General features: G+C 41.2%; 1 protein-coding gene across 4 annotated transcripts in view; it reads left to right on the top strand.

Annotated features, from left to right (window-relative positions):
* Positions 1-15,129, top strand: part of PLCL2 (phospholipase C like 2) — a 206,715-nt gene that overhangs the window by 171,345 nt on the left and 20,241 nt on the right. For 3 of the 4 annotated variants that reach the window (XM_041734104.1, XM_041734105.1, XM_041734106.1), the window contains exon 7: positions 13,965-14,829. The exons of the other annotated variant lie outside the window; for it this stretch is intronic. In XM_041734104.1, the coding sequence (XP_041590038.1) occupies positions 13,965-14,144 (180 nt within the window). In that variant the 3' untranslated portion in view covers positions 14,145-14,829. Of the gene's footprint in view, positions 1-13,964; positions 14,830-15,129 lie in introns of those variants that run through there. 4 annotated transcript variants of the gene reach the window in all.

Genomic DNA, 15,129 nt, shown 5'->3' with positions numbered 1-15,129 from the left:
AATAAATATCTCACAGTAAAGATGATTCAGCAGTTCATTTAATTTCTTTCATTTAGCATGATGCTTTTTGATATTCATCCACGCTGAGGTGTGTTTTAGCAATGCATTCCTTTTTATTGATGAACAGTATTCTGTTTGATGGCTGCGTTACTCTTTCATACATTCACTAGTTGATGGACGTTTGGATTGTTTCCAGTTTCTAGCTATTGAGAATAAAGCTGCAGTGAGCATTCACATGCAGATCTTTGTGTGGACATGTTCTTGTTTTCTTGGGTAAATACCATGAGTGCAGTTGCTGGGTCATATGGTTAAATGTATGTCAGACTTTATTAGAAATTGCCAAACTACTTTCCAAACTAGCCCGTTTAGTATCCTCTCCCCCAGCAGTGTTATGAGTGTTCTGATTATTGCACATCCATGTCAACATTTGCTATTGTCAGTTTAGCCATTCTAGTAAATGTATAAAGGTTGAACATCTTTTTGTTTGGATTTTTTAAAGCTTTTTAAAAGGATTATGATGAGTCTTAGTCTGGTTCTCTTCATGCTTTTTCTGCTTACTATTTGTTGAGCTTCTTTGTGTGGAATTATAGTTTCCATTAAATTTGGAAAAAATTTTAGCCATTTTTTTCTTTAAATCTTTTTTTTTTTCCTGTCTTACCCTTTCTCTCCTGCTTCTATAACTCCATTTATACATATATACTGCTTGATACCTTCCCAGAAGTGACAGATACACTATTCATTTCTTTTAAGGTCTTTTTTCTTTCTTTCTTTTTAAATAGTTTCTGTTCTACATTTTTTAGCAATATTTCTATATCTTCTGTAGCATCTACTCTGCCATTAATCCTGTCCAGCTTCCCACTTCTCTCGTCTTTGTGCTCATCACATCCTCTATCTTCGTGGACCTAGCTATTTACAGTGACTGCTTAAGAGGCCTGCTACTCTGTCCCTCCCATCCTAGCCGCCGTGCCTCCCTGAACTCCAAACTCCCATCTCCTCAGCTCGGTGGGGCCACTGAGCTCTGCTTGGGCTCCACCCACACTGCAGCTGGGAACCCCTCCAAATAGACACAAACCCTGTTTGTGTGTGTCTTCCCTCAGAGCACCCTGTGTTGCACTGTCTGAACATCATTGTTTAATATATTGAATCCAGTTTTCTCCATATGTGTCAGCCCTATTCCTAACTTGTCCCTTGTCACCTCTTTCATCCCCCCCTCTGTCCCATCATCTCTTCTGCTCCATCAAACAGAAGTAAAAGAGAAAAGGACACTCCATTTGTGTCTTTCCAATCTGATTGGCTATTGGAAGTTTCAGGATTTTTATGAATTGCCACTGTGAATTCTGTGAATTTTATTTTATTTTATTTTATTTTTTTAATATTGGTTTTTTTTTTTAATTTTATTTATTTATGATAGTCACACACACAGAGAGAAGGAGAGAGAGAGGCAGAGACACAGGCAGAGGGAGAAGCAGGCTCCATGCACCGGGAGCCTGACGTGGGATTCGATCCCGGGTCTCCAGGATCGCGCCCTGGGCCAAAGGCAGGCGCCAAACCGCTGCGCCACTCAGGGATCCCAATTCTGTGAATTTTAGAAGTTTATTAAATTGTGTCATACCCTTTTGTTTGTTTGTTTGCTGCTTGTGTTGTGTGTGTGTGTGTGTGTGTGTGTGTGTGTTTGCTAATTTTACTTTTTTCTCCTTTCATCAGGAATGTGGGAAGGAAATTCTGTTAATACATTTTTCCACCCACCAGTGTAATCAAGATGTTCCTCTCCTTTTATTTTCCATTTGCTAAAATATTCACTGAACTGGTGATCACTTTCATTGTTTCTATTTATAACAATTCTCAAAATGGTAGAATTTCATGATAGAAGAGCCCCTCTTTAATTGTTCCCTTTTGGTGCTAAGAAGCCAAACTCCTGCAGGCTAGCTCACAGAAGAGGGATAAGATGCTGGCTCAAGGAAGGGATCATGAAAGTCAGGGAGCCCTGAGATGAGCAGCTGTGGTCCAGCCTCACGGGAGTAAAGAGGTCAGGAAGCCCAGCAGCTCCTGGGCAGCTCTCTGGGGGCCTGTGGCCATCTGCTCTGTCCTCCCTCTGCCAGAGGCTCCTCCTGCTCTGTGACTTGGTCTTACCTTGGTCTGGCCCTGACTGTACCTTAGTATTTTTTATTCTGAGTCCTCAATCTACTCATATTTTCTAGTTCAAATTACAAAGAGAGGAAATCTCATCGACTCGGCCTATCCTTTTCATTTCACGTCCAGACCAGTGATCCTAAAGTTATAAGCCTCCCCTTTTGTGAAATTCTTCTTGGATCAAGTTCTCTACCTGCTTCAATCCACTGCCCAGAAAGGTACCATCACACAGCACAAAATATAGCCATTTTGACTGGCCACTTTAGTTCTCTGTTGCTGTATAAGAAACTATTCCAAAACTAACGGTGTAATACAACTTCTTATTTTGTATTACTCTGTGGGCTAGCTGAGCTCAGCTGGGTGGTTTTTATGCTCCCCTGGTGTTGATCAGGATCACTTATGAGGCTTGGTTCTGGTGGGAGGTGGGCTGGCCTGGACAATCAAGAAGGCTCCACTTATATGGCTGGCATTTCACCAGTGATGGCTGGAGTGGCTAGGTCTCTATCCTTTCTCTCTCTCTTCCTCTCCCACATGGTCCATCATCATTCAGTAGACCAGCCCCAGCCAGCCCCAGCCAGCTTCCTAAATGGCTGCGAGATTCCAAGAAAACAAAAGGAGAAGCTGCCAGGGTCCTTAAGACCACTTCTTCCGTGTTTAATTGACCAAAGCAAACCAAGACCAATCCAGGTTCAAGGGAGGGGGAAGTGTACTCCACCTCTTAGTGGATGCAGTAGCATGCCTGGAGAGAGGGATGGGAGGAATTACAGGAGGCTGCCTTTGCAGATGGCGTACTACAGTGGCAGACCGTGAGAATGAAGCATTTTCCCCAGAAGGGTAGAGGCTTGGCGACACAACACTGTGGAGTCATCAGATCCACCTTCCTGCTGCTTCCCCTAGATTGCCAGCCCTACTCCACCATCATGCAATTTGAGTTATGTTCAGCCATCCAGTATATAGAATCTGAACCCTCTGTAACTTTGCTTCTACCTGCTGGTTACAGAAATACCCTCAAAGCAGCACAGAATTCTGTTCCCTCTTCCTCCAACATCCCTTTACACCTTTGAGAACTATCATTATCTTCTCTTAGACCTCCCCAGTGCAGGTCAGACACGCTCAGCCTATGCAGATTCCAGGATGAGATGGCATCTCATCCCCTCCCAGTCAAGTCCTTTGGTCTTCTGAGGACTCTAGTTTGTCAATGTCCTCCATAAGATGGGGTAGCCAGAATTATCCTCATACTTTGGATGCGCAGTGCTCTAATCACCCCAGGGTAGGAGTCGTCAATATGATCTTGTGCATAGTCTGAAAATGATCATACTGTTAATACAAGCCAAAATTATGCTGGATTTTCTAGCACCTGTGTCATATCCTAGACTCAAACGAAGCTTATTATGATCCGTGGTGTTTTCCAAATGAACTGCTGCCAAGCTAGCTCTCCCTGTTCTGGGCCACTCCACCCTCAGAAGTAAGACTAAAAACTAAACCCTGAAAGCAATTAGAGATTTCTTCTCTTTAGGAACATAAGACTTCTGCCAAAAATAAATAATTAAACCAGACGGTTTTTGCACCTGGTAAGACATTAATCTCAATTTCGTTTTTACCTGAGGTGCAGTACTTACCTTGAAGACCTGAACACTAACATTTGTTTCTTGTCCGAAAATTCCTGTGATGGTCTTTGTGCAACTCCTTTTCTTTATTGGTGGTATTATCCTTAGTTATTTTATGTATTATAGGAGGTATATTATGTTGGCTGTTTTCCTAAAAATCTATAAGTAGCTGAAAGCCATTCCTCTATTTGGTGTGTGAAGACTCTTCAGCATAGCTCAGAAAACCACGCTACAGTCGTGTCTGTCATTAGGCAGGTTGTGCTTTCTGGTCCATTTAAAACACAGTAAAACCTCAGACATTGGATCCCACTACTGTGGAATTTGTGATCTCTCAGCTAATGTTTAATTATTATGCAGGAGCTGTACTTAAAAGATTAACAGTGCAAGGGAAGTGCTTGTGCATGCTGTTTTTACTAGTTTTTCAGGAGCTTCCACGCTCATGATCCTGGCCCTGCTGATTCCTCAACATCCCCTTACTCTGTGCTTCCTCTCTCTACACATCAGGCATACCACCCTCCCCTCTGCTCTGGGTCCTGCTACCTGGAACCCTCTGTTGACCTCCTGTCTCCTGTGCTTAAGTCATGGCTCACTTCCACTGTCTAGAGCTCCCAGTGGCAGCTCCTAAAAACCTTCACCCCACCTCTGCCACCAGACCCACCAGCTCTGTGTCAGATGAAGTTATATCCCACTGCAGGGGGCCAGCACTCACCACTAGCATGAAATTTAAACCTTCCTATGGCCATTTCCATTATCAGAGAGAGATGTAACCACAGTTGGAGCTCAGAAAGCTTTGTAGTGTAGAAATCATGCTACTAAGCTATGGTTAGGCCTCTCAAAGGCATCGTTTATTAGAGGCTTAGAGTCACGTGTGGAAGTCAGTGTCCTCCTTAGCCCTCTGGCCTGCTGAAATCCTTTCCTGCCCATCTGTCCGGGCCCAACTCACACACCACACCATTTCCACGGTGTTGCCTAGGAGCCCATGGGAGCTCTCCACCCTCCATCTTTGTTGAGTGAAATGTAAAATTGCTTTTGAGGTGAGAGACATCTCAATATAAATTGCATCTTAAATGTAAAAATTTAAATTAAACTTTGTATAAACCTTTGAGCACAGCCACCGTGAAATTGAGGAACGGTTGTCAATGTGATGAAATAGCCAAAATATTGGCAAAGGGGAGGGGACCGAGGTGCAAGGAGAGTCTTGGGATCCACCCACCATACCTGTGTGATCCAGACAGACACTGCTTCATACAACTGAACCATCTCTTTGGATTAAGGGAAAAACCAAGAGTTCGGAGCTATGTTTCCAGAACTGTTGTCACACCCTGAGAGCCCCTCATCCCCTTGGCCAGTACCTGTGAACCCTTTCTGCTGCAGAGAGATTGAGTTTATATACAGTTCACATTCCACCCCCTTCAACATGTGAATGAACTTGGGGGAAGCCAATAGGACAGGAGAAAATCATGAAACACTCAAGATGAATTTAATGTCCCAGAGAGAGGCATGTGCCACTCTGCTCTGTTACTCTAACTTGAGGTGACTGATGATCCGGAGATCTTTTTTCAGGTGTAAGACTCACTGAGACTTCAGTAGGAAGAAGGCGTTCTGTAACTCGGATGAACGTGCTACAGCCTTAGCCAGCCACACGGGCCTCTCAGGGGGAGCTGTCAGAGTGTAATGAGAGCCAGGAGCCCCACCTTGTATTGTTCACGCCCTCCTCATTCAGCAAATATGGATGGAAATCTGTATTTCTGTGCTTGGGTTTGTGCTTGGGTTTAAGCGCAGGAAGAGCAAATCATCTGTGGTGATGAACTGAGGGCATTAGGGATGTGATAGACCTTCCTTCCTCTTGGCTGGCTTTAAAGTGTCACAAGGAACATGTGGGACTCAGCTCTTTAGTTTGGGTCCAGTGGTTTAGTTAGTCCAAAAAGAAAACAGAACACACGGAGAAGAGATTGTGTCTGTTTAAGTGTAATTTGCTGTGTAGACTCTGCCTTAGGCAAAGCCCTTAATCTCTCTAACTCTAAACTCAGTTTGCTCATCTATTAAAATGGGAATAATAAGAGTACCTCTGGCATAATTGAGAGACTCTCATGAGATAATGTTTGTGAAGGGCTTAATACAGTGCCTGGCACACAGCAATCATTCTGTTACCAATAGATGTTTCCTGGTCATGAGATGGCGTTAGGGTTTTGCAATTTCCATTCTCTGGTGTGGGTTGCAGAAGATGCTTTGGTGAGAGGCAGCAGAAGAACCCTAGAGCCCCATGCCATCGCCTCCGAGTGATGTACAGGGTGAAGACGTACAGGGTGACAGGAGAAATGAGGGCACATGCATAGCATAAGGGTCCAGCCTGTGGGTTGGTGCTAGGCTCACTCGGGGTGGCAGTCTTTCTTCCTGCTGACCCTTGGTGCTCTCTAGGTGTCTGTCCCTTCCCTTTGTCCCAGAGGTAGTTAGCTTCATCTCTTAGGGGAGCAGAAGGGAGTGAAGGTACCTAGAAGCTGCTCTGTTCCTCTCCGTGTTCTTCAGTGGATAAAGAAGCAGGAAAGAGGCAGCCTAGTCCATTATCATCCAAGCGAACCTTCTTGGGTTGGGGGATTTCCACCTTAGGGCAACCCAAAAGTCAGTGTGAGCCTCAGACATGCTGAGGTCAAACCAGACACTGATAATTTACATTCTTCTTTGCATGAAATTGAAAAGTCTTTGACTACCTTTATGCCACCTTCAGACTCCCCAACTGGTTTGAGTGTCCTCTTTTTTCCATCCTTCCCACTGCTTGTAATTTGGAAGAAACATGTCTGCTAACTTCCAGGGAGCGGCAGGTGGCCGTTTTGCCCACTTCAGCTCTCAGCCATGTGGCTATTGCACGGGTTGGTGGTGGAGGTCAGGGGAGTTTTTGTGGCCATTCCGGTCACTCACCTCAGAAGGAAGGTAGCTCTGTTCTTCTCTAATAGATAGTTGGATTAAAAATTTTTAAAAAGCTTTGAAAAAAAAAAAAACACTGAAGTATAGGATCCCTATTGTTTTAGCTCTAGGTCTAAATAAAAGCAGGAAATTGTGATTGTTAATTTTAGATTCAAACACTATGTAGCACTAACAGATGTGGAAGTATTTTTGAACATATGTTACAAGCTAGGACATCTTTTGTGGTCAGACAGAAAGTTTGGTGCCTGTTGGTGCTGAGTGTTGAGTATGGCTGGGGTGCTGGCTCTGGTGTCTGGACCTGATCTTGGGCAGCCAGCAGCAGGGCCTGAAGGAGCACAGTCAGGGCAGACTCTCAGCAAGAGCCACTGGGATCCAGCCCTGCCCTTAGCTCTGTCTTTTAAAGATTGTTATGAGTCCAAGTAGGAACCTTAAATATTTTGACCTAAGGTTGTTATATCTCTTTCAAGATAAAAACCAAATAGAAGGAGTTATGAAATTCAAAACAGAATGTGTGAAACCAAATAGAGTTTGCGTTACTTAATTGGAAACATTGCAAAGCCAGTTTCGTAGGAGTCTTCAAACCCAGATACCCTGTGTCAGTGGGCGGCAGTGTTTTAAATAGCCTTTGCTCTTTTGAAGTCTTTTGAGGCAATGAGATGTGAACACTGCTATAGCAAACACCATCACCTCTTTCAGAATTGTTCTTTACTCCTGCTGGGTACCACAATCCCGAAACATATCTGACATGCAGTTTTAGATGCACAGAACAAAATACAAGTGATGCAGATAAAGCTCAACAGCTCTCCAGGCTGGGTTTATGGCCAATAGGGGTCCTTTGTGTCTCCCTGGGCTAGTGCTGAATGCCTCCACTGTCCAAGATGCGGTAATGACCTGTCTGAACTTGGGAAACATAAGATTCAACTAGATAAAGAATTATGTTATTACCACATTAATTAACTTATATATCTGGGGATTTTTGTATTTAAATGCTCCATCATCCTTGGCAGATCTGTATATGCTGATGTGGAAAGATTGCCAAGACATGATTTTTGGTAGAAAAAAAAATGAAGAATCTGATTGTTTGATTCCATTTCTGTAAAAATAAAGTAAAATAAAATAAAATACCTATCCATAATATATAGATATATAAAGGCAGAGAAAAGGGAGCAGCACAGGTTTGGGGCACAGCTGTGAAGATTAAAGAGGAGTAAACAAGGTGAGGTGATCAAGGGTGTGAGGACAGCTCAGGGGTAGGACATCTAGGGCTGTGGGAAAGGACTCTGATTCTCACAGAGTTATATGAGGAGTCACAGAAGGGAGGATGTGCTCTGACTGCATTTAATTGCATCTCTCTGTCTGTCATGTTGAGAAAGGAGAAGCAGGATGACCAGTTGGAAGGACATTGCCATAAACTCAGAGAAAGGTGATGGTGGCTCAGGCTGCGGTGGTGGCAATGAGGGTGGGAAGAAGTGCCGAGAACCTATATATGTGTATATATTTATTGAAGATAGAGGCAATGGAGACTATGGAAAGTGAGGGGAGGGGAGGAGTGCAAGGAAAGGAGGAGTCAAAGATGGTACTAGGGCCTTTAGTCTTAGTCACTGCAAGAACCAAGTTGTCTTAACCCAAGAGGAGCTGGTTAGAGAAATAGTAGGATATCCGGAACTCAGTTTTGGACAGGTGAAGTCTTAAGAGGACATGCCAAGTAAGCATTTTGAATATAGACCCACTAATTTTTATTAATAAAAATATGAGAGCAGGAATCAGTGAAACTGAAATCAGGAAATTGATAGAGAAAATCAACAGAACTAAAAGCTGGCTCCTTGAAAAGATCATTAAAATCAGTAAGTCTCTAGCCAGGCTAACTAGGAAGGAAAAACAAAAAGAGGACACAAATTACTAATATCAGAAATGAAAGAAGGGATATCACTACAGATCCTATGGGTATTAAAAGGATAACAAAGTAATATGATGAACAACTCTATTCCCACAAATTTGATAACTTAGATGAAACATCAATTTCTTGAAATGCACAATCTACCAAACCTCACACAAGAAGAAATAGGCTATTGAAATAGACCTATCTCTATTAAAGAAGTTGAGTGAAAAATGATAACCTTTTAAAACAGCACCAACGTACATGGGTTCACTGGTGAATTCTATTGAACATTTAATGAAGAAATTATACCAGTTTTTTTGTTTGTTTGTTTTTGTTTTTTACAATCTCTTCCAGAAAATAGAGGCAGAGGGAATATTTTCTGGTACCTTCTATGTGGCCAGCATTATCCTAATACCAAAACCAGACAAAGATATTATAAGAAAAGAAACCTACAGATTAGTATCTCTCATGAACACAGATTCAGAAATCCTCAAGAAAATACTAAAAAATTGAATCCAGCAATGCATAAAAAGAATTATACAGTATATCCAAATGAGATTTATACCAGGTATGAAAGGTTGGTACAATAATAAAAAATCAATTAATGTAATCCATCACATCAACAGGTCAAAGAAGAAAAATCACATGATCATCTCAATAGATGAGAAAAAAGCATTTGACAAAATCCAATGCCTATTCATGATTAAAAAAAAAAAACTCTCAGCAAACTAGAAATAGAGAAGAACTTCCTCAATTTGATAAAGAACATCTACAAAGCACCTATAACTAGCAACATACTTACTGGTAAGACTTCAAACCTTTCCCACTAAGATCTGGAACAAGGCAAGGATATCTCCTGACTCTACTGTTTTTCAACATTGTACTAGAAGTCCTAACAAATGCAATAAGACAAGAAAGAGAAATAAATGTATATTGGGAAAGAGAAATAAATGTAAGAAGTAAAACTGTCTTTGTTCATAGATGACACGATCATCTACATAGAAATTCTGAAAGAATTGACAAAAAACTCCTGGAACTAATAAAGTTATAGTAATGTTGCAAGACACAAAGTTAGTGTATAGAAGTCCCATCACTTTCCTAGATAATAACAATGAACAGGGTAACTTGAAATTAAAAACATAATGCCACTTATATTAGCACCTCCAAAAATGAAATACTTAGGTATTAATCTAACGAAATATGTGCAAGATCTATTTGAGGAAAACCACAAAACTCTGAGGAAATATATCAAAGAAGAAATGAGTAAGTGGAGAGACATCTCCTGTTCATGGTTAAGAAGACTCAATATTTTCAAGATGTCATTTCTTTCCAACTTGAACTATAGATTCAACACAATCCCAATCAAAATTCCATCAAGTTATTTTGTGGTTATTGACAGATTGATTCTAAAGTTTATATGGAGATGCAAAAAGACCCAGAATAGCCAACACAATATTAAAGGAGAAGAACAAAGTCAGAGGAATAACACTACTTTGAAATTTATTATGAGGCTACAACAATCAAGACAGTGTGGTATTGGTGAAAGAACAGACAAATAGATCAATGGAACAGAATAGAGATCTGAAATAGAACCACATAAATATAGGCAACTGAGTTTTGACTGAGGGGAAAAGGCAATACAGTGGAGCAAAGATGCTCTTTTAAACAGCAGTGCTGAAACAACTGAGTATCCACATGCAAAAAAAAAAAAAGCGGGGGCGGGGACCTGGACACAGACCTTACACCCTGCACAAAAACTAACTTAAAACAGATTATACACTTAAATGTAAAATGGAAACTATAAAACTCCTGGAAGATAACATAGAAAATTTAGATGACCTTGGGTGCCATGGTGACTTTTTAGGTAAAACACCCACAGCACAGTCCATAAAAGAAAGAATTCATAAGACCAGGCTTTATTAAAATTAAGTCTCTGCTCTGCAAAAGACAAGTCATTAGAACAAGAAGACAAGCCACAGACTGGGAGAGAATATCTGTAAAAGACACATCTGATAAACAGCTGTTGCCGAGAATATACAAAGAACCGTTAAAATTCAACAATAGAAAAATGAACAATCTGATTTGAAAATGGCCAAAAGACCTGAGCAGACACTTTACCAAAGCAGATATGCCGATGGAAAGCTGGCATGTGAAAAGTTGTTCAACATTGTGTATCATTAGAGAATTGTAAATTAAAACAAGAATGAGACATCAATATTTAGCTGTTAGAATGACCAAAATCTAAAACACTAACAGCATCAAATACTGGTGAAGATGGGGAGCAACAGGAACTTTCATTCATTGATGATGGGAATACAAAATGGCCCAGCCATGGCAGTATGGCAGTTTCTTTCTTTTTTTTTTTTTTTTAAGATTTTATTTATTTATTCATGAGAAACACACACACACACACACACACACACACACACACACACACACACAAAGAGGCAGAGACATGGGTAGAGGGAGAAGCAGGCTCCCTGCAAGGAGCCCAATGCGGGACTCAATCCCAGTACTCCAGGATCACACCCTGAGCTGAAGGCAGATACTCAACCACTGAGCCACCCAGGCGTCCCAGTATGGCAGTTTCTTACAAAAGTAGACATACTCACTGTATGATACATCAGTCATGCTCCTTTCATTATCTACCAAAATGAATTGAAAACTCACACCACAAAATTCTGCACATGGATGCTTATAGCAATTGTATTCATATTTTCCAAAAACTTGGTTGTAACTGAGATGTTCTTCAGTAGGTGAGTGGATAAATAACCTGTGGTACATCTGGAAAACGGAATATTATTCAGCACTAAAAAAAGGAGCTATCAAGCCATAAAAGACATGGAGGAAAGTTAAATGCATAATACTAAGTGAAAGAAGCCCATCTGAAAGGGCTACATACTTTATGACATTCTGGAAAAGGCAAAACTATTGAGTTAGTAAGAAACATCAGTGGTTTCGGGGATTGGGGGGAAGGGAGGGATGAATAGATGGAGCACAGGGGATTTTTAGGGCAGTGAAACTACCCTGTATGATACTGTAGTGGTAGATACATGATAGTATACATCTATCCAAACTCATAGAATGTACAACACCAAAAGTGAACCCTAATGTAAGCTATGGGCCCTGATAATGATGTGCAGTGTCGCTCATCGGTTATAACAAATGGATGTCCCACAGTGGGGCAAGATGTCAGTAGTGGAGGTGGTTGTGCCTGTTGTAGAGATGGGGGCATATTGGAAATCTCTGTGCTTACTGCTCAGTTTTGCTGTGAACCTAAAACTGCTATAAAAAATGAAGTTATCAATTTTTAAAAATCGGAGAAGGTTAAAAATGTTTGGAATTTTAAAGCACAAATGAAATATCTAGTTACAGTCCGTTAGCCATAAATATATGTAGCAATCCCACATGTAAGGGCAAATAAACTATTTAGCAAGAAATTACATTTTTGGCATAATATGCTATAATTACATACAAAAACCTCACTGCCTATAAACTTTCAGTATATGAATTCAGTACTAGTAAGAATGAATAAAAAATGAAGCTCCTTCAGTTAAAATACGCAATGGAGCATCTATTTATAGTTACTAATTAAAGGTCTTTGTAAAGCAGAAAGATCATGAACAGTGAATGGTAAACAGCAAACCATTCTGTGGATTCTGGCCTCATAGTGGCTTAAAATTACATTGCAACTTGGTCTCACCAGAGACTGAGATTTGATTTTAGTCCAGTTGCCTCCCAAGCTAAGTCCTTACCTGTTACCCTTGCCAGCTGGCCCCCAGCTTTTGTTGTACAGGAGTACTTGAACAGGGGTGCACATTGGGAGGGAGTTAAACAAAAAGGGAGAAGGAGGGAAAGTACCAAGAATGCAAGTATGACAAGAAAAAGCCAAACTATGGAGAAATGATAAAGAGAATAATAGAAGAAATTTAGAGCTCAAGGGAAGGAAAAAAAGCAAACAATAAAAATAAGAAAGAAGGAAATAGTATACGTAGAAAGAACTATTAATGGGAGGCGATTAAAGATAGGAAGAAAAAATAGAACAAAAGACCAAAGTAGGATTGTTGGAATTTACAGTGGAGAACCACCTCATCTCTTCTAACCATTAATCTTGAAATGATCGGCCGATATATGGGCAGTTTCAACCCCCCAGGGGATATTTGACATCTGCAGACATTTTGGTTATCACAGCTGAGGGGGTGCTACTGCTCTATAGTGGATAAAAGCCGGGGATGCAGCAAACCTAAGTTGCACAAGACAACTGCCCATCTACCCACCCAGCCAGCAAAAGAATACTCTGGTCAAAATGTCAAGAGTGATGAGGCTCACAGACTCTGCATTGACCCATCATCAGCTCCAATTCCAGGCTCCCAGTGACCAAGCATCAGTCTATCCCATTGTGTTTTGACCTATATCTGTTAGACTGCATATATGCCAAGTTGATGCCATAGCCCATAAAAGAAATTAAATTTAGCTAAGAAAGTGCATCTGAAGTAAAGAATTCCTTCCTTCCTTTCTTTCCTTCCTTCCTTAGCAGGTAGTCAGTGAAAACCTGCTGTGTGCCTAACTGCCAAAGCTTGCTTCAAAAGTAAATCTTTATAAATGGAGAATAGACGTAGGGCTGTCCAGGGGCTAAGGATGGTGGGGGGATGCATGGGACTATCGTCATAGCACCAGGGAGATCTTCGTGGCAGCAGACTAGCTCTGTGTGTTGATTGCAGTGGTGGTTACCTGAATCTCCCCATGGTCTGAAGTGACGCAGAGCTATAAGCTTGCATTGCCCCGAGGTCAGCTACTGGCTTGCATATTGTGCTACAGTTATGTAAGATGTAACCACAGGGAGAAATTTGGGATAAGGTATGTAAGACCTCTCTGTACTATATTTGCATCCTTCCATGAATTTATACTTACTTCAGAATGAAAAGCTAAAAATGAAGCAAATCTTCATCGAGAAAAACCAAGATGGGCCAAACAATTTAGCAGAAGATATAATTCTAACCAGGGTAGACAGCAGTGGTCCACACACGCAGAATTCTGTTCAAATTTATAAATAGAAAGGACTGAAGAGGCAGCGCTTGGAGTTTGGTGTAGAAAACAAACTTGTTTTTTATTAAAATTGACCTATTTGCTTCGGCCCAGGGCGTGATCCTGGAGTCCAGGGATCGAGTCCCACGTCAGGCTCCCTGCATGGAGCCTGCTTCTCCCTCTGCCTGTGTCTCTGCCTCTCTCTCTCTCTCTCTCACTCTCTCTCTCTCTTGAATAAATATATAAAATCTTTAAAAAAAATTGACCTATTTGGATGCAGAACCAAATAATATGTCCTCTCCTGGCATCGAAATATTTCTATCTCATTGGAAGACCTATGTTGTCAAACTGCAACAGGAAGTCATGTCACACCTAACATTTAATTGCATGTCTTGTTACAGGGACAAGCGGATCTTTTGAAATACGCAAAGAATGAGACTTTGGAGAACCTGAAACAAATCCATTTTGCTGCTGTTTCATGTGGGCTGAATAAACCAGGCACAGAAAATGCCGACGTTCAGAAGCCACGCCGGAGCCTGGAAGTCATACCCGAAAAAGCAAATGATGAAACTGGAGATTGAAGGAATTTTCTAGAAACCATTATGGAGTTTATAACTCTAGGACCAATTGTAGTCAAATGGGACATTTGCTTTGCACTCACTAATGAAAATAATATTTGGGATTTTAAAGCACAACTGGAATAGCTAATTACAGTCTATTAAAACTGTGAATGTATGTAGCAATTCTGCGTGTGAAGGCAAATAAACTCTTTAACAAGAAATTATATTCCTGGCCAAAATATGCTATATTTGTATACAAAGACATCATAACCGTTCCAGTGTGAACACCAAGACTGTTCGTTCTAGTTCCATTGAGAAAAAATGTTTTCCCTACCTGAAAACAGTTTCTTAGGACGGAAATGGATTGTATTGTCAAAGTAGTATTTATTGGAGAGAAACCTAATCTACGCATTTTGCTTATACATGATTGCCAGAGCCTCTGGGTTATAGATGATTTTGGTGGCATGCCTGCTGAGCCATAATTACCAGAGACAATGTAAGTGGAGAGATGCCCCGAGTCCCCGGGGTCCTTGGAGAGCCATCGAATACAAGGAGAACAGGCAACTGGACTGAAGCTCCCCGGCTGAAGACACACGCTGGGGTGACACAGACGATGTAAAAGCAACCAATCTGAAGCGACACACTGTAAATAGTTTTTCATTGTATGAAGTTGTGTTCACATTAAAAAGATGTTTTATGATATTTCTCCAATTGCAGTACATGTGTTTAATGAAAGTTTAAATTTGAACATTTCTGTTAAGAATACTCTACTCTTCAGAGTAGCCAGTGGTTGTGGAATAGCTTTGTGAAAGGTGAGTTGCTTATCTGGCTTAACACTTTCATTTCAAGGAAGGTGTTCACAACTTTGTGCAATGGCCCCTGATGATGACCTAGACACCCCTTTCCGCTTCCAATTAGCACCACCCTGATGTGTGCCTGGAAACAGCGCAGGGAGGACCTCAGGGGCAAATAGAGGGGCTGGAGCACTCATAGCTGTCCTCGGCCA

The sequence above is a fragment of the Vulpes lagopus genome, chromosome 19, assembly GCF_018345385.1.
Source record: "Vulpes lagopus strain Blue_001 chromosome 19, ASM1834538v1, whole genome shotgun sequence".
Taxonomy (NCBI): Eukaryota; Metazoa; Chordata; class Mammalia; order Carnivora; family Canidae; genus Vulpes; species Vulpes lagopus.
This window is presented reverse-complemented; position numbering and strand designations above follow the sequence as displayed.